Here is a 21,287-nt window from a genome sequence, read left to right as displayed (position 1 = left end):
TGTGCAAAATGTGTTTGAATCTTTGAAGAGCATGCATGGCGTTCATTTTTTTTACACAACTATTTCTTCAGCCTATAATTTTAATATAGTACCATATCTTTCTCATAATTCTTAAAAAAAGTATTTGAAAGTAGTTTTAAAATAATCCAGTGAATTGTTACAGGAGGAAAAGAAGTTGAATCTGTTTCATTTCTAAAAATACCTACAATTCTTCTCAGTGAATTTTTTTTCAAGAAGATACCTTCTTTCACTTACTTATCTTTTGTTTTTAATGTTTATTCAGTTTGGGAAGAGTTTTATTTGCAATTTAAAAAATTCTTTTTTAATAAACCAGTTGTTTCTGTTCCTGTCATAGCATTTAAGTGTGTAATAATAGGACATTGCTTCAGTTAAATGTGTGATATGGAGAAAGGAAACAAAATTCTGGATATAAATCTCTGGATAACTTGTTAGAGTCATTTTGAAACTATGAAAAATTAAAGTATTAAATAGTACCATTTTTCTAATTTTTAAAAATAATGGTAATACACGCATAACAAAATTCACCATTTTACCCATTATTAAATATCAGTTTGATGATATTAAATATATTTATGATGTTGTGCTAACATCACCACCATCCATTTCCAAAACTCTTTTTATCTTGAAAAACTGAAACTCTATACCCATTAAACTATACTGTGCGTGGGAATGTAAATAAGAATGTAAGTAGGCACAACCACTGTGTATAACAGTATGGAAATTCCTCTGAAAACTAAATATAGAACTCCAATATGATATAGGAATCCCTCTCCTGGGCATATATACAGATAAAACTACAAATCAAAAAGATGCATTCACCTCTGTGTTTATTGCAACACTATTCACAATAACCATGACATGGCAACATCCTAAAGTCCATGACAGATGAGTGGATTAAGAAGTTGTGGTACATGTATGCAATGGAATACTACTCATTCATAAAAAAAGAACAAGGTAATGCCATTTGCAGCACATGGAAGCAACTAGAGATTCTCTTACTAAGTGAGGTAAGTCAGAAAGAGCAAGACAAATACCCTGTTATATCACTTGTATGTGGAGTCCAAAACATGGCACCAATGGACCTATCTACAAAACAGAAATAGACTCACAAACAGAGAACAGACTTGTGTTGCCAAGGGCAGGGGGGAGAAAGTGGGGATGTACTGGCAGTTTGGGATTAGTAGATGCAAGCTGTTACATTTAGAGTGGATAAGCAATGAGGTCCTAATGTATAGCCCAGGGAACTATATTCAGTATGTTGCGATAGAACATGATGGAAAATAATATGGGAAAAAGAATGTACAGCTATGTTATGACTGGTTCACTTTGTAATAGCAGAAATTAGCATAATACTGCAAATCAACTATAACAAAAATTTTTTAAAAATGTAAAAACAATTCGTTCCTATCCCCCTCTCTTTCCAACCTTAGGATACCACCATTCTACCTTATGTCTCTATGATTTTGACCACTTTAAGTACTTAGTATAAATGAATTCATATAGTATTTGTCTAATTCATTAGCATAATATCTTCAAGGTTCATTCATGTTTTATATGTCAGTCTTTCCTTCTTAAGAATGAATATCATTCCATTGTATTTACTACATTTTGCTTATCCATTCATCCATCAACAAATACTTAAGTTGCTTGCATACTTCAGCTACTGAGAATAATGTCGCTATGAGCAGGGTGTACAAATGTTTCTTCAAGACATTTCTTTCAATTTTGGGGAGTATATATCAGAAGTAAGTTGCTGGATCACATGATAATTCTAGGTTTCAATTTTTGAGGACTGCCATGCTGTTTTTCAAAACAACCTATATCATTTTATATTCTTACCAGTGGTACTCAAGTGTTCCAGTTTCTCTGCATGCTTATAAATACTCATTATTTTATGCTTTTTTAAATAGTAGTCATCTTAATTAGTGTGAAGTGTCACCTCCTTGTTGTTTGATTTGCATTTTCCTAATAAGTAATGTAGAGGATCTTTTCATGTACACATGGCCTTACATATCTTCTTTGGAGAAATGTCTATTCAAGTTATTTGCCCTTTTTTTGATCTGGTTGTTTTTTGTTGAAATTTAGGAGTTCTTCATATATCTGCATATTAATCAGTCATTAGAAACATTATGTACAAACATTTTCTCCTGAAGTGAATCAGACAGTATAGCAATGGATCATTTTTTTAGCCATTTTGCCTAATTCTGTCTTTTGATTGGAGAATTTATTTCATTTATATTTAAGGTACTTACTAATAAAGGGTGACTTCTGTCATTTTGCTATTTGTTTTTCATATGTCTTAGAGCTTTATTGTTTTTCATTTCCCAGATTACTGTTTTCTCTCTTGCTTAATTTTTTTTTTCACAGTGAAACATTTAAGTTCCTGTCTCATTTCCATTTAAGTATATCCTATACCTATTTTCTTTGTAGTAACCATTGGGATTATATTTAACATCCTAAAGTTTTAATACTGATTTTAACTTGCATCAATTTAGATTCAGTACCATACATAAACTTATTTCCTCTACACCCACATCCTCAGCCTTTTCAGTTGTTGATGTCACAAAATTACATCTATATACACTGTGCCCCCAACTATATTAATTAATTAATATATTAATTTCAAATTATGTGGAAAATAAAATGTGTAATTAGAAGCCAAAGTTACAATCAATAATACAAACTTTTAGATTGGTGATTATATTTAAATAAAAAATTAGTGTCATAAATCATGTAGAAAATAAAAAATGGAGTTAAAAACTGTCATTACAATAATATAGCTTTTTATAATTGCCTATGTTTTTACCTTTACTGAGATCTTTATTTTTTCGTGTGGCTTTGAGTTAATGTCTAGTGTAATTTTATTTCAACTGTAGGATCCCCTTTCATATTTTTTGCAGAACAAATCTCATGTTGATGAATACTCTCAAATTTATTTATCTGGTCATATCTTAATTTCTCCCTTAATTTCACCCACTACCTTCTGGCCTCTGAAAATTCAAATGAGAAGTTTTACTGATTATCTTATTGGGATCCCTTGTATATGATAAGTGCCCATTCTCTTAGAGCCCTCAAAATTCTCTCTTTGTCTTTGTACAGTTTGATTATAATGTGTCTTCGTGTGGGTTTCTTTGAGTTCATTCTTCTTGGATGTTCATATACTAATCTTCGTGGGTATTTATATTCATAACTTTCATCAAGTTTGGAAAATTGTCTGCCATTAGTTTTTCACATATTCTTTCTGATCCTTTCTTCTTCCAAGATACTCACAGGCCTCTAAACATTGCTTATCTTTCTTCAATCTCTCTGCTTTCTGCTCTCTAGATTGAGTAATTTCCATTGTCCTATATTCAGGTTCACTAATTCTTTCTTCTTCCTGATTTTTGAATCCTTCTACTAAAATTTTGTTTCCATTATTGTAATTTTGAGTTCCAGATTTTCTTTGTGGTTTCTTTTTAGTATTTTTTTTTTTACTTTCATTGTTATTACTATTTTGTTTATCCATTCTTTTTTTCTACATGTTTCTTCAGTTATTTGAGAGTTGTAAAATCTTTGCAAACAAAATTGCCACCCCACCTCTTCTGAAGAATAGTTTCTGTTTTGTTTTGTTTTCTTTTAGATGGGTCATGCTTTCTTGTTTCTTTGTATGCCTGGTAATTATTTTGTTGTTGCTGAAAACTGGACATTTCCATCTAATGATATAATTTTGAAAGTTAGATTCAGATTCTTCCCTTTCCTCTTGATTTGCTTATTAAAAAAAAATTATTATTATCATTTTTGTTGTAGGCTGTCTCTGTGCCAAGGATCAACCTGCAGTGTAATATAAGAAATATTTTTATATTGCAGTTTTCAGGACTTTTCTGAATCTGCATTTTTTTCTAGGGATGTTCAGTGATTTTTAATTTCCCTGTGTATGTAGTTGCTTTTGAATGCCCTACTTGGTAATGTCTGGCCCCCAAATAGAGAAAAATTAAGTGGAGGTGCGAGGTAGGTAAAAGACTCCTGGCCCGTTTTTAACTCTCCTGGCAGACACCTCAGCCAGAGGGGGAGTGGCTGGCTGGCAGAAGTCTAGGGAAATGCAACAACAATGGCTGCCAGCCTCTTCTACACCTCTAAGATCAGAAGCAGCAGTCAGCCATCAGAGTAGAGATCCCTAATATTTGGAGAGCAGGGTCCTTTTTGCCCATGCCGGCTCCCACAAGTTGTATGCTAGGTGCCCCTGCCTGTTATGTGGCTGAGCAGTAGGGGATGGATGACTGCTACTGTGCTATAGCCTGAAATTGAGATTAACTTCAGTTAAGACTCAGATTTCCTTTGGAAATTTCAATCCTTTAATTCTAGAGTTCCAAAATAGTTTTGGCAGATAAAGTCTAACCCTACAATTGCCTAAGTGGGGGAACATTTTCCTTATGCCTCCTTCTTCATCATCTGCCCAGAATTTCTGTAAATAGTGCCATTTTTATTATGAAAAATGCAGATTATTGACCTTTCAATATCTAGTACTCTTTAAAATTGCAAGTAGTTTTTATTAGAAGAACTTACTTGGAATGTTTATTCCTGAAACACCAAGTTTACATTAAAAATGCATAAACTATTCCAATGGGACATGATTATTCTAAAGATTAGCCTCCTATTATGTTTCACATGGAAAAGTCAGATTATTGGTTCATCAAGCAACAATTATTTTCTTTTCTCACATAGACTTTTGGAAAGTCTATGGAATGTTTTGGAAAACATATACGAAAGTCTGATATTTAGGTTATAATATTATGCATTTAAATGTGCTTTGAGTTTCTGGGTAACTTTATAAGAATTCCAAGTGAAATGTGATTCAAATGTCATTGGAGAACTGGGCTGAAAAAAAGGGCTTGTGTTGGAATGAAGAATCCCTTCATGAATGTGGCTTAGCACACACTGTGATTGAATGTCACATTCCAACATAAATGCCCTCCCCTGAAACGTCTGGAGGTAATCATTGAAGATCTGTCTGCATGTTTATGAGCTACCCTTCTCATGTTAAGTCATCTTTCATAATATGGTAAGGAAAACTGCAATATAAAAATATTTCTTATATTACAATATGCCTTCAAGTATTTAGGTAGAATCATTTTAATTATCTGAGCAGAGTTTTATTTTCCTTCGTTTTAACTTTCTATATGATATTGTAACTAATTCTGTCTGTGATCTCAGCAATATCCTCTTTGAACTTGCTTATCTGTCTTTAAAAGAAGAATGATGCTTGTCTGTAAATGAGATAATTATGATGGGTGAATTAGGAGTTAACAGAATAATGTAATTTGAACTTTGAGAACAAAATGCTAAGCAAGCCTAAGACATTGGGAGATAATGTACCAGTTATTTTCTATACCTGGTCACAATATGAATATTATAGACCTGGGTAAATTAGCCAAAGTCTTTAATATATAAAGTCAATGCCTCTGGCATTGTCGTTCTATTAGGATCATTAGTCATTAAATTAGAAGAAAATTCTTTCTTAAAAAATGAAAGGCTAGGTAGAGATTCGTTCTGAACCCTGAATTTAAGAATATATCAAAGTGCATATGTTATTGGAACTTACTTCATATTATTCTAAAGTAACTGTGAAAATTGTCATTTAACATGTTTAGAAAATTTGCCTCAATGTAGTTTCTTATACATATTAGACAATTATTCCAAAAGCAAATCTAAAGTTTGATAAAAAAAAATATGTAAATTCTGGAACTAACCTAGTCTTTAAAAAGAATATTTTACTTCATTGGGTTAATTATTGTATCTACAAAAATATGCAAAAATATTATTTAAAAATATTTACAAATTAGGCTTACATGACAAAAATTTCCAAAACAAAAAGATTAAAACGTATCTGAGAGTTTTAACTTACATGTAAAATTTCATTTTGATAGTTATGAAAATAAAATATTACATCACTTGGTAATATAGAAATTTGTTATGATGAATACATTGTTATATATTAAGCTTACAGCTCTTTTAGGAGATTGCCTTGAAAGTTAGAGCTATAAATACTACCACAGTCATTACTAGCTTTAGGTCTAAGGAAAGTTACTTGCACTGAGCCTCATTTCCATCACTGGGTTTTCATCAAAATTAAATGATATAATGCCAGTGAAACACTTATTACAAGGCTTATTACTAATAAATGTTAATTCACTTCATTATTATTATTTTAATTATTATAAATGTGTAAAAACAGATCATATATAATTCAGAATAGTATTTTTTAATTGTCTTGACTTTGGGGTATTTCTAAGACGTCCTTTCCACTATTAGAGTTATTTTTTTAATTTACTTCCTTAGTCAGAGTCCTTGTGAATGGTTAGATATTGTGAACTGAGGAAAATATACTTCTGACAGCAAGGAAAAACACTTCTAAAATTTCTACTTCCTGCCTATGAAAAAATTAATGTGAAACATATTCAGAAAATTTCTGTTGAACAAGAGAGAGTGCTGAAAATATTTTTAATACAGAATTAATTCATGGGTGATAGCTCAATGTAATTAATATTATCTAGGCAGATTATATTGTATATATTTATATCATATATATAGTCATATATACTCGCCCATGCATAAACACACACATACACACATGATGCCTTTATTTTGATAACCTCCCCACTGAAATAGTAATTAGCTTGTATGTTCAGGTGAAGATGCTAAATGATAAAGAATATGCTAAATTCACTTGGTCACAATTCTGCTAAATTTTACTATTGCTTGGTGGTATTGAACATATTCAACCTTTTTTCCTCTTGTGGAGGATGAAATAAAGGTGAAATCTGATTTTACAGTATTTATAATATCTTTATTACTTGCTCTCTTTTGAAATATGTGCTCATTTTCCATCAGCATTAGTGGGAATATCATGAGTAGATGCAAAATGTTACGGATCTCTTAATGCGGATTTGGGTGCACACTGCAACTAATGTGTATACACAGTGCACTGTTAGAGCTAAATTTAAAAACCTACTTGTCAATAGTAGCTTCTAAAACAGAATATGTGAGGACTTATCAATTCTGAATAGCTTTGCAGAACTGTACATCCTACTCTGACCAATAAATTGTCTTAGAGCAACGAGTTGTGCTTTTCTAATAAAATTTAAATTCCAGTGCTAAATTGCTTAAGCTTTTAAGGCAAAGCAGAATAAATTTTATATGAAAAGTCTTAGTTTTTTACAATAATTCTTCAGTTTTCAATACTGTATCGATATAATAAATGAATTTAACATGTTAATCACCAGCGCTAGTACTCATTATCAAATTTGTGTGTGTGTGTGAATTCACTAGTATTAATCACTATCAGATATATATAATAGTACCAGTAATCATCAATGTGAATTTATGAATAACCTAATGTATTGTATATATAATATGTACATTCACATACATGGAGTAAATGCTTCCAAAAGGCTTTAAAAAAAGCATAATATGAAAGAAATAGTTCCAGACTTGAAACCAAAAAGAACTAAATTCCTTCTCTATCCCTTCTAACTTCTGGCTATGTAATTTTAGTTAAATTACTTAAATTTTCTTCACTACAATTTATGAAAAATGGGAAAGATTTTATACCATCCTTAAAATTTCCTTCAGCTTTGAGTCTATGAGAGCCATAGTTTCTGTTTCTGTTATCATCTTATGAAGTCATCTTAATTCCGCTTTGGTCTGATTCAACATGTAATGGATTTCAACTGTCCTGTCAGCATATCATTTGTGAAGAAACAAAATGGCTTGGCATTGATTATCTCTATGTTGAGAAGAGGTTGATTGGATGGATGCATGAATTCATGGAAGGAAAGAGAATAAAAGAGAAAAGAAAATACACAGAGGGACTAAAAGAATCAACTCTACTGTTTCACAGAAAATTAAAGATTTACTGCATATAGCACCTTTCAAAAGTTTATTATTTTGAAGACTATGCATCATAAAGAACTTATACATTAAGTGAAGAGTTTGAACTTTGAGACTAAAAAAAGATCAGTTACTTTGATTTTATTTGCAACTCTGAAATCCGACCATAGTTTTTTTGGCAATTGTTTTGTCTGTCTTAGATATTAAGGTTTTAAGCAGAAATTGATAATGCAAAGATAATGTAGATGTGTTTAGATTTTCTTGTTTTCAATTTTTAAAATTATTTAGTTTAAAAAATATTTAGCATGTTAGTAATATGAAATGATATAAACAGATCTTCCGCTAGTTTTATCAACTCTGTGTGTGGAAAAATTCCTTGTTATCAACCCCTTGGATCAGGTAGACCCCAACTAAGTTGTTTCCTTGCCTGATACTGCTCAGGCCAATTAAACAAGACCAGGTTCAACAAAGCAGAGTGGAACAGAGTCACAAACTTTGAGAAACTTCGCAGTTACCAAAGAGGACAAGTGGGGGGAGAGAAGGATGGATGGGGGAGTTGGCATTGGCATATGCACACTGAGGTATATGGAATGATTGGCCAGCAGGGACCTTCGGTATAGCACAGAGAACTCTACTCAATGTTCTGTGATAATCTGTATGGGAAGAGAGTCTGAAAGAGAATGGACATGTGTACACATATAACTGAATCACTTTGTTGTACAGCAGAAACTATCACATTGTAAATCAATTACACTTCAGTAAAATTTTGTGAAGCAGAAATGATCACATTGTAAATCAATTATATATATTTCAATAATTTTTTTAAAAAAATGAAAAAGAAAAAGGAATGGGTAATGGAGAACCCTAAGACACCTTCTTCCTGGGCATTTATGTTGGCATGTGACATTCAATCACAGTGTGAGTGAAACCAAATTCATGAAGGGATTCTTCATTCTAACCCAAGTCCTTTTTTTTTGGCTCAGTTCTCCAATGACATTTGAATTCACATTTCATTTGGAATTCATGTAAAGTTACCTAGAAACTGGGGGAGGAGGAGTGGGAAACTTTTAAGGTTTAAGAGTGCGTATGCCTCAGAATTCAGGGAAAGAGGCAAAGGGTTCCAGAGATGCCAGAGCATGTGTAGTCCTTTAGGCTCTTTTGCACAAGGCTTTGTGTGCCCACCAAAGTGCAAGCCCTCCCCTTGGGCAGAGATCCTAGCATGGTAATGAAGCAAAGACCACTTTCAGACACACTGAATCTCATCTGCACAGGTTCTGCCCTCGTAGTCAGGCTGGAACTGGTTCAGGGCAGTGGACTGATGCCATGCCATTTTGGACCTTTCTGCTCAGCCTGGTGCTGCTTGTGTGGCCATCTGCCTTAGTTTCCATTAAGCAAGCACAGCTGTGGGCATAAACTAATGCATTGTGGTGTGGAAAAAAAGAAAATAGGTTAATAACCTCTGTACAGGTATGGGACTCTTCCCATGACATTTCAAGACCTGTATCAAAACCTTTCTCAATATTTTAGAGGAAATTCTGACAGATGACATTTTCTTTCCTCCACTACCTTCCCAGTCAAACAGTGTTTCCTCTACTTGCCTCTTATAGGTATAAGATAAAAAAAAATAACTTAAATGTTCAAACTAAAAATAAAAGTATATGATTAATACCTGGCTAAATAATTTGGATCTTTTGGACTCATGATAATACCTGTGATAATAAATTCATTTATAGGTATACTTGTAATTCTACTTTTCTTATAATATAGAATTAGTTGTAACTTACATTTTTATGCCTATATTTGAATTTGAATTTAGGTATCTATTTTATGAGATTATGACTAAATAAGGAAAGTTTAAACTATTACTGTTTCTTGAGTATCTAATATATTCAGGCTCCATTAGAGACATTTTGACAATAGTTCTATTTCCCAAGATATTATATTTTATTAAGGGAAAAAGGCATACATCCATGTTGGAGATAAAGTCATGAATAAAGACATGAAGGTAAAAAATGTAAAATGTTTTTGAGATTTATGAATGCTCAGGTTGGTTAGTTAACATAACTTTTATTTAACAGGCATATTTGCAAATGTGAATTTGTATAAAATTATTCTATTAACTTGTATATACGACTCTTTACAAAAATTAAAAAATTAAGACCTCGACAAAATTTTAGTACTACTTATAAACTATAATGTTTCCTTTAGATATAAGAAGACAAGCTTGATATATTTTACATTGAAAAACTTGTATGTAGGAGTTCCCATTGTAGCTTAGTGGTTTAAGAACTTGCATAGTGTCTTTGAGAATGTGGGTTCAATCCCTAGCCTTGCACAGTGGATTAAGAATCAAGTCGCTACTAGCTGCACAATAGTTTGCAGATGTGGCTTGGATCTGGTGTTGCTGTGGTTGTGGTAAAGGCTAGCAGCTGCTGCTCTGATTCAATTCCTAGCCCTGGAATTTCCATATGCCGCAAGTGCAGCTGTAAAAAGCAAAAAAATAATTGTATGTAGACTTATCTGAACTTGTCACTCACTTTATGTAAGAATAAGTAGAGCCTTTTTCCCCCCATCCTTGGAAGGAGCAGATCATCAGTTCCTAATAATGGAAATGGCTAGTTACAAATTGGTATAGCAGGAATATTTAAGAGGTTTCCTATTCTGCCTGTTACTTGGTTATTCTTCTCTCCAGTTTGGCCAAAGTAAAATGTAAATAGAGTATAATCTGTTCAAACACTGTGGGAGGGGTGTGTCTGTGTGTGTGTGTGTGTGACCCTGTGTATAAGTCGTAGAAGAATGATTTCATCTTGACAGTAAATTTGATCTGCTTTTCACCTCCAGGGTATAAAATTATAATTGATGGTTAAAATATGCTAATAAAAATAGCTAGAGGAGTTCCCACCGTGGCGCAGTGGTTAACGAATCCGACTAGGAACCATGAGGTTGCGGGTTCGATCCCTGCCCTTGCTCAGTGGGTTAACGATCCGGCGTTGCCGTGAGCTGTGGTGTAGGTTGCAGACGTGGCTCGGATCCAGCGTTGCTGTGTCTCTGGCGTAGGCCGGTGGCCACAGCTCCGATTGGACCCCTAGCCTGGGAACCTCCATATGCCGCGGGAGCGGCCCAAAGAAATAGCAAAAAGACAAAAAAAAAAAAATAGCTAGAGAAGAAAGAAATAGGTTCCATGTCAACATGTTAGCTATATGGTTAAAAATGTGCATTTGAGAAACTTAAGTTTATAAAACTAAATCTAGGATATTTGGTGTTAGATTAGATTGGTCATACATGTCTGTAGTAATTAATACAATGGATAAGGAAATGACATGGCTCTAGTCAATACTAGCACTAAGAGGAAACCTCTTAAGCACACAGTGTAAGAAAGGGCTTTCTTTCCTGAGATTCTCTATGTGGAACTTACCAGATTGTTTTCAGAATATTTGTACTTGATACAAAATGCTGCATTTACTTTTCTGATAAAAATCCAAATTTGAGATGAAATTTCGTAGCTGAAGAAAAAAGTAAATAAATAACTGGATTTGAAATGTTGGCTAGGATTTCCTTGTCTTTGGTTATGCTGTGTGCAGTAAGATGAACTGTTTCTTTTGTGTACTTCCTTGCTATTTGCAGAAAGATGAACTGCTTCTTTTGTGCATTTCCTTTCAGTATGTCTTAATTCAGCTTGGAATTGACTAATCTGCTATCATTTTGGCAGGTTTCTGCCATTTATTAAGCTGGGTTTAATGTTTTAAGCAATTTTAAGTGTTCTGTCAGGTAAGAATAAAATGCTTCCATTAAAAATGTATTACCAATACTCAGTAGAAGTCAATAATATCACCTCCTATAAAATAAGGTTGATTAGAAACTCTTCTTTTAAAAGACCCATTCAGAATCCATGACAAGCTGAAGCATCTCTAGATAAACATGCATCACTTCTTTGTGAATAGACATTTAGATTATCTGGTTTAAAATGGATTGGTTATTTCAGCTCCAATTTTAGCACATTTATATCATACTTCCTAACAAACTACTGAAGGAATTTGTATATCCCAGTCTGATACTATTAAATTTCAATGCGATGATTAATCTAGAGTCTCATAAATATAAATCGCAAATTAAAATATCTTCATGAATGTAGACTAAAATTAGCAAGATAAATCTAAAATTTATTGCCTAAGTATTTTCATAAAAACTTAGTTTGTAAAGTATCTTTCTATCAGAACGGACAGGACAGTTCAAAAATTAAAGTCTATTATATACAATGATTACATATTAATATACTAATATTCTGGCTAATAGCTATATAATAGTGTAATTAAAAATAATTTATATATCAATTTTTTAAAAAATCATTCACCCTTTTCTTATGTTCCTAGCCATGACAACTGTTCAAAATAGATAGTAAGTGAAAAGAAAAGGTTCAAAGAGGCTGGTCAAAGTGGCCAGTGAATCCATGCAAACATAGAAGAACAGTCATAAGAGAAAGCCATGTTGACACAGTAAGCCTATTAGACATTCTGCCTTTTCTAGCCAGAATTCATCATTGCTTTCCCACGGTGAAGCCACTTATGGCGGAGAGGTCAAAAGGAACCAGAAAAGGACATAGGTTCACCCTTGCTTTATCATGTATTGACTCTAAAAATGCATGTTTCATATTGTGATCTGTCTTCCACTAGAAGACTTGGGGCTTCAGCTACAGAAGTATTAAATCGACAAAATTGATTGATATAAAGTGTGTATGCTTCTGTTATACATATGTGTGTGCTTGTGTGTATGAGTAAACATATATATGTATATTTGTCTTTGCATATATAGTGTTTATCTTTTCATATATGTGTGTATAATACCTGTATTGTACTTATATATATAGTAGTCATTTTTATATATGCAGAATTTTACTTTTAACACACTAACAAATACCCAATATATTTGGAGATAAATATATAATTATAAATATATGTGTGTATTCCTCAAGTTATGAATTCCAAAAGATGTTATGATATGAGACATTCAATGTATTAACTGCTTTGTCTTGTGAAGGCTTTTTGTACTTACTACAATGTCTTCCCAGTGCTCTCCCAGCAAAAACACTTTGATGTACTATTCATCATTTCCATTTGGAAGAGGTAACTACATTCCTGCTTAGCTGTCACACTGCTTGCAGTACAGTGTGTTTTAGTAATAAATAAAGTGCATGCTTTAAGTGAAAGTATGTATTTTTCAGTACATAAGTCTCTTTGGCATATTTCCAGAGGGCCCGACAGAATATTTATGTTATTGTTTAATGGTCACATTCACTTCTTTCTAGGAGCAATTTTTGATGAATCTGCCAAAAAGGATGATGAGGTGTTTCGCACAGCAGTTGGCGACCTCAACCAGAATGAGGAGATCTTACAGACTGAGAAAATCACATTTTCGGTGACGTTTGTTGATGGCAACAACCCTTTTCAAGCAGTTCAAGAAGGTAAGATCCATCAGCACTCCACATTTTTATTTTTGGTTCAATTCAAATGGCAATGAAATTCCATTTTTAAAAAAGCTATTAAACATGGACATCATTTTTGTATATTTGCTGAATTGTTTTTCTTTTAGAGTGTCGTTTGATAGATTTTAATCCTATATTCCACTTCTGAAAGGATTGAGTGTGGAAGTTCCTGTTTTAATTAAAATATAATATGAAAATTATCATAAAGACCTAACAATATAAACTTTACAATGTTTTATGACTTCAGTGTGAAGAAAGTTTCTTTAAAATTATAGCTTTCTTTCTGAAATTTTACTTTTGTCTTCTTTGAGATAACTGCCACCTTGAGTGTTTTTATAATGGGAGGTGATATTTCAAGTGTATTCATGACAAATATATTGCTAGAAGGAAAACTTTTAGACCCTACATAGAAATCAAAGATTTTTGTGCTGGGATCCTAATATACTGAAGTGAACTATACGTTTTTTACTCTGCAATATACCAAATGTTAAAGTGCATTTCTCTGTTTTCCCTGTATGAGTGAATTAAATTTTTCATTGGTACAAAGTCATATAAATACAAATTATTTTTATTATATTGTAATCATTATTTTTATGAATGAATATTTTGATTGAAAGATCTTACACTAATAACTTTCTAGTTTTGATGCTATAATCCTAATGAAGTATTTAGCCTTTTGATTGGCAAAGTAATATTGCTCACAAAAGTGTTCTTAATCTGTTTGGGATTTTACTATGATAATATATTTATACTAAAGACACTAATACAAAACCATTTTAGTCAAATGGAGCATTTCTTTCATTCAAAACTTAAAGAGGATTTGGCAGGGAAAAAGATGGACAAGATTTAAATGTAGTATAGTTTGTCAGGAAACTTTTTAAAAATGTCTTGGAGGGGTAAGGAGCATAAGTGTTTTTAATCTCTATATCATTCAGATATGTAGGATTAAAAATTATATACACATGCCTTTATTGGAATACATTTTTGATCAGTGGCAATGGCTACTGTCAAAGCTTCCTTATGCTTATTTTTGTCAGTAAGAGAATGGATAGAATGATTAGTGGTCTAATGAATTTTCTTCTCATTAGTTTGATGGAGTGAAAAGTATTAATGAAATGAACATAAATGTTTTAAGTAAAGGCTGTTTTTGCAATAAAATAGGTTGTTTACAATAATATGATGGAATTTTAATTTTAATAAGTAAGCATTAAGTTTAAAAGTCAGATTAAATAAGCATCTAGTTATTTACATCTTAATTCAGAATTATCCTGGGAATTTGCAACTTTACATCATGGCTATATTGATAAATTTTCTATGGAAACATTTAAAATCTGTCTAAATTAATATTAGTGCTCATAAAGAAGTAACAAAGTAGAAATTGAGGAAAATACCCAATAATGTAAAGAAATATATGCACTAAGAAGAATATGTTGTTCTCATAGTTTTAGTGACTGAAATGAGAGCAGGAAAAAAAATAGGACAGATTTATTTTTGTGATTATCTACTGATTAAGTACATATAAGTAATTGCACATTAACTTTGAAGATGTGCTAAACTATCCATGCCTTTAAAAAATCCACTTTGACTGAAAAAATGTGGAGATGAAAAAAAAAATGTGGAAATGAAAAAAAATAAATGGGTAGAAGAGAATTACAAAGACTGAATAAATATGTTCCTTATACCTTTTTTAGAGACTGCAATTTGAAAATCAAAGACAATTTTTAAAATACCACCATTAATCTATTTACATATTGCTTTGTATGACAATTCTGCTGCCAACTAAATTCTAGAAACAAAAATTTTTGTCAAAAGAACTATTGTGATTTGAAAGAATTCATGGCATTGAAAGCAAATTGAGAGAGGAATTACTTTTTAAATTTCCAAGATAGAGACCACTAGATATTTATCAAGAATGAATAAAGAGCTTGACAGTTTGCCTGATGGGTTTTGATATTTATAGAATCTGGACCAGTTATTTTGATGGTCTGCTCTGGATAATGAACCTGAAGTAAGTTCTAGGAAGTTTGGGAACTAATCTGTTTTCCCATTCAATATCAAGAAAGATCTCAGCTAAATTTAAAAGCCAAAAGTCATTCTTTCTAGAGCTCTTATTGCAGTTGATTGGTTTGAGGAAATAAAGGGAAATATTTAACTATAAGAGAACAAGATAATATTGAGGGTTATTTTCTTAAATGTTTTGAGGATGTAATTTAGGAGAAAACTTCAATTGTACCATCAAAGATATCCAGATTTTCTATGATCACATCTCTGCTGCAATACCACTAAAATTTCTAATACAGAAGGTCTTAAATCAGCTTATTTGTTTATTACATTGTGAAGATGGACACAAGATTCAATAATATCATTATTAATGATTGTTTGTATATTAGCACTCCTGGTGAACATCTAAAAATTGATGATTTTGAGTTCTCTTTTTGTTTTTGCTTTTTTAAAATTTCTTTATTTGATTTTGAAAGTCTGATCCTTGAACGAATGGTATCATCAGAGCATATAAATGTTTTTATGATAATAATGAATTATAATAGGGATCTATCAATAGATAAATGGAATCTAATAATCAAAATTCTAAGTTTATTTTATTGTTGTAACTTCTTCCAACCTGTCAGATTTAAGACATGATTTATTTTGAAATTTAAAATTTTGTTTACCTTATTTTCTACTGTCAACACTTAATAAAAGAGATGGCTTTAATTATAAATAGACTATTTAAACCATACACAGTAACAAAGAGTATTGGTAGTATTAAAATGCTCCTTTGTAGCTTTGGTTGTGGTAAATTTTGCATAGCAATCAATAATTATTTTTAAGGTGAGTTTCTAGAAGGAGATATTTTAATTATAATACAGGATCAATGTTCTATTCTCTAGGGATCAATGCCTATTTGATCATCATTATCACTATCCTGTAACATTTATCTCTGCAGTTTTAGATAAATGAACAGTAGAAAAAAGTCTATTCTTGTTTCCACAAAAGTAATCTGGAAATAAACTACATGCCTATTTTCAGATAATTCCTTTTCCTTTCTTTTGACTATTTTTTAATAAGCCATGTCTAACTTTTGTTTTTTGAGTCATGGGATGCTAACTAAGGTCATGGGATGCTAACTCTACTAAGGTTAAAGAATTTTTCATACCTTAACTCAGGAGTTTTTTTGTTTTTGTTTTATTTTGTTTTGCTGGGGAAAGGGCACTTTTATCTTAAGGAGATATACAAAAGAAAAAAAATGCATTGAAAAGTCACAGAATTATAGTAGTACAAAATTATATAAATCTCATTGAATGTTTTAGTTTATGGATGAACTAATTAAGACCACAATGATTAAGTAATTCTCCTATACACACCAGTGTGTAGAAAAGAAAGAACTAAACCAAGTCCTCTAGACCACAATTCTATATTTTCCTTGCTACATCTGCTAACCATATATGTATTTATGAGAAAAAATTATATAATGTATTCTAGGATTTCAGAAAGTATTGTGGGGAATGAAAAATAGTAGCAGATATATATGCTTTGATAGGTACCGTTTGTGTTTGTGAATTCTAGATGGTATGAATTGGTAGAAAAATACCAACCTAGTTCATCAACACTAGTTGCCTTGTATATTCAGTCCACTATGTTCATTCATCCTTGATTTTCCTCATCTGTAGATAATGAAGAAATAAGAACATAAATGATATATTTTTAAGGTTGGTTTCATCTCTACAGATGAGATGTTCCTTAAGCCTTTAGAACAAATTTCCAGATTTAGATCTTAAAGATTATAGAAATTGTAATTATTCAGTTTCTGTTTAGAGAAGGCTTCACATTGCTGAAATCGCCTCCTAGTTTTTTCTGTGACTGACTCCAAAATTGATCAAAATGATATATGGTAGCTGAGTTTTGTTCTGCTACCTCATCCAACTTATTAACTGAAATCCAAAAAACTCATTACTGTCACCAGAATCCAGAATAGGCCTTTTGTAGGTTCAGTTGACCTGGATCAAAACAGCTGTTGCTAGATTTCTCTCCTTACTTCTCTTTTATAGATTGTTTCCTTTGTGGGACCTATTTATGGATATAACACACATATACAAATGGCTGGTGTGAAAGACACTTCTGTCTCTGCTGAAAGCCATAGCATTGGTTTATATTGTTAGCTCTTAGCTGAGACCAGTACCACTATGGTCCATGAAAGGTGGAGATTTACAAAACAAGGTCGGAAAATGTAAGGAGAATGCATTTGTAAAAAAATGTTCTCTCTGGAAGGTGAATGGAAAAATATGAATGCATGTATAATTCTTGCATAAGTCAGATATATTAGGAATGATGTAGAGCACCATACATTGATATAAAATAGTAAGATTCAGTTAAAACATTTTGAAATAATTAATTGCTATTATTAGAAAAAAATACCTAAAAATGACAATGAAAAGAGTATAAAGGCAGAATTATACTGTAGAGTCACAAATGATTCTATTTGAAAGAAAAAAGGAGTAACTATCATAATTACTCTCTTTTTTTGCTTTATTAAAAGACATTATACTGGGTTACTTTGCTGCACAGCAGAAATTGGCAGAACATTACAAATCAACTATAATAAAAATAAATTTGAAAAAAAAATTATAAACAATTTAGTTATAAAAGCTATTTTTAATACAAAAAGCATTCGTGATTAAGACTGCTCATCTTCCAAGTTGCAGCCTGGTCCACCTTTAACTTACTCCTTTATACATTAGGGCATGAATATTGCTTGCTCCCATATTGTCTTGTAAAAATAGACATCTCACTTTAAAATAATGATTATTTCATTTGGATTCGTCTCATATATCTTATATTAAATGTAAAACAATGAGATTGCTTTTCATTTATATTTTATAAAATGTCTCATTTCTTTATAGTTATATAAATACTTATATAAATATATATAATACACATATTTATATATATATATAAATACAAATATCCATATCAGGTATATAAAAGGGGTAACAGAAGAGTAGCAGAGCCAAAAATAATATAAGAAAATCTAACTAGGAAAAAGCACTTCTCCAAAACACATCACAATTCATTATGAATATTTCTGGTGCCATAGGCTAAATCTGAGGAGTCTGGTTCAAAGAGGATGCAAATGTAAAAGAATGATTTATGTGGCTGTACTATTTGATGCTTTATTCCAGGGTTTAGTCTCATGATTTATATTCCTCTCTGCTTTAATAGCACATTTTTACTGTGATAAAAAAAATCTGCTAATTCCAAAATTCTTTGATTGGATGCTGCAACTTTCCTAGCATAGCATTACAGTGTATAATACCTCATCAGCTTGTATTTCCTAGACCAATTTTGATAACTCCAATTTCAGCTTTTTTTTTTTTTTTAAATTGCCTGACAACTTGGGAATTAGTGGCTCCAGGAACCAAGAAACCAAACCTGAACATCATGTAGTTATAATTCTTCTCATTCCGTCATTTGTTCTTTTTTTTTTTTTCATTTCTTCTTGCCTTTCCACATCAAGGCCAGGGATGTCTGTTGTCTCTGGGGATAATACTCTGTGTGTGCCTCGTGCCTAACTGTATGTGTGAAAGAGTTGATGAAATAGTGATGTAGCTGACCAGCCATCTCCATGCACACAGAACAGGGGACACCAGATGTACACTGGTGGTTGTCTGGACCATCCGCTCACCTCTGTAAGTCATGGATGTTTAGGGGGATCCATCCCCCATCAATCCCGTGCCACGCTCTGGATCATTTTTCCTCCCTACCTCCACTTTCTAAAGACTCGCCCATAAAGTCTATAATCAGAATCTGTCTATTGTGTGATCATTAGTACTTATCATCATTGCATTAAAATGTAAGGAATTCTGTGTTTGTTAGGGACAACACAGGCATGCAATCTTTTCAATATCTCATACTACCCCTTCCATTAAAGAATCGCCCGTCAAGAAGGATGAAAATTGTGTGTATTTGGAATCTAATTTTGAGAGTACTTAGTCAATTCAATCTATCCAAATACTTATTAAAAGCCTGCTACTGTTCTGAGATTGGGCCGTTTACAGTGGGAGACAAGAAAGGAGAGGACAGAATGTTTGACTGTAGGAAGCTTAAAAATGTATCTGAGGTGGGCTGTGGATTTTTAGAACATAGACATTATGTTGTTGCCTTCTAACTATAACTTGGGTTTTTAATTTTGTTAATAGTGGAAAGAAACACAATGTTCTAGATTTTTAAAACATTTGCTTTTCAGAAAAAAGGGAATTTATTTTTTTAAGAAATCCATTATTTTTAATATAATGACAATGAAGATACACATTGCACAGCTTAATTTTTTTCTGTGATTCATCGTTGTACTCCTGTATGGGTAAGCTTTTCCCTCATCTCATTCAATACCATACTTTTAAAGTAACGAGTCTCTATTGCTATGAATAGATGGAAATTCTGATGTTTATAGACCTTTATATCATAATTTTATAGCCTTTCTGCTTCTAGGCCTTTTACCTCACTATCTACAGTTGTGTACTGTTAGGTAAGTTACCCCATAAAATACATATTTTAACAATGTGTGCTATTCTGGATCTTATTTTATTTAGAATCTTGAGCAGCTTTCTAGGAAAGCTGTGTTTAACGGAAGTAAGGATGTATTCTGTTGCTGCTTAAGTGTTCTTTTTTCCTAGTAAATATTTTCCTCATAATAACAGTACACCACTTTATTTTATTCTCTCTCTACCTCTCTGGATAGCATGCGTGATTACGGCAGCATAATTTAGTTTTTAATCTGTCTTTTGTGATGTCGACTTGGTAAAAGAATCATCTCTATGTTGTAAAGTGGCTCTGAATAAATGGTTTATTAGATTTAAAACTACACTTACTTATACCCTGTAGGTGTAATGAGAGTCCATTGTGTAGTCATAAAAATAGCTTAATTTCCACAAACCAAAGATGGCTTATCTATATTCAGAAGTTAAAAATTATTGGCAATATCATTAATATCCAACTTATACATGATCTAGCCTAATTGCTTAATTTGGAAACAACAACAAAAAAATAACCTGAATTTTTATTTTAGCATTTAATAACTTACTTTTGCCATGTCCTTGGTGAGTGTTGTTAGATTTATGGGCCTCACATGATACTTTGTATTTCAGTGCTCATATGATATTTTGTTGAATTACTGTGTAATTTTCAAAAGACTTATCAAAACACTTGCTTTTAGAAGGAAGGCACTTGCTTTTCAGAACCACTGTGAAAAACATTTTTAAAAATTTAAAAATAAATATAAGGAGTTCCCATTGTGGCCCAGTGGGTTAAGGGCCTGGTATTCCTCTTGCTGTGGCGTAAGCTGTAGCTGCAGCTCTTATTCGACCCCCTATCCCAGGAACTTCTATATATGCCACAGGTGTGGCTGCAAGAAGAAAAAAATAATAGATAAAAGCCAATGTGCAATAAGAAGTTGCATATTCTGGGAAAAAGGAAATACTCAGCAAGTACTTCTGGGTGCCTCTCAGCATTTAGCCTTGAGCCAGTTACCCTGCACCAGGCTGTGCTCTCCTTCACAGCCCTCATTAGCCTGACTTTTATTAGCAAGTGTTAGATTCTGACTGCATGTGCTTCTCTTCCTTTTGCTCTCCCATTATAGTGCTCTTTTTAAATTCCCCATTCATCTCCTTTTTAATACTTGATTCTTCATAATGTACAGTGTTCACTCATGATATCCACATTTGATTTATTACGTGTCTTAAATTGATGCTATTTTTATTACTTGAGAAAAAATATGGCAGTTAAATGCATAGGTCGTGGAATTAGATAAGTCTCCCGTAATATGCTGCTTTCTCCTTTACTGTGTGGGACCTTGAACACATCTATTGTCTCTGAGACTCAGTTTATTCATTTATAAAATGGGGATAAATATGTACTTCATAGGGCTACT

The 21,287-nt window shown here is 32.2% G+C and overlaps 1 protein-coding gene across 7 annotated transcripts in view; it reads left to right on the top strand.

Annotated features, from left to right (window-relative positions):
- The window catches only part of GRID2 (glutamate ionotropic receptor delta type subunit 2), a 1,344,144-nt gene that overhangs the window by 237,497 nt on the left and 1,085,360 nt on the right, over nucleotides 1–21,287 (top strand). For all 7 annotated transcript variants that reach the window (XM_084973393.1, XM_084973394.1, XM_084973395.1 and 4 more), the window contains exon 2: nucleotides 13,190–13,345. In XM_084973393.1, the coding sequence (XP_084829519.1) occupies nucleotides 13,190–13,345 (156 nt within the window). The remainder of the gene's footprint in view (nucleotides 1–13,189; nucleotides 13,346–21,287) is intronic.

The sequence above is a fragment of the Sus scrofa genome, chromosome 8 (genome assembly GCF_054392235.1).
Source record: "Sus scrofa isolate SSC_HxYL_T2T_F1_AM1 chromosome 8, Sscrofa_HxYL_maternal_Yorkshire_Landrace_v2.0, whole genome shotgun sequence".
NCBI lineage: Eukaryota > Metazoa > Chordata > Mammalia > Artiodactyla > Suidae > Sus > Sus scrofa.
This window is presented reverse-complemented; position numbering and strand designations above follow the sequence as displayed.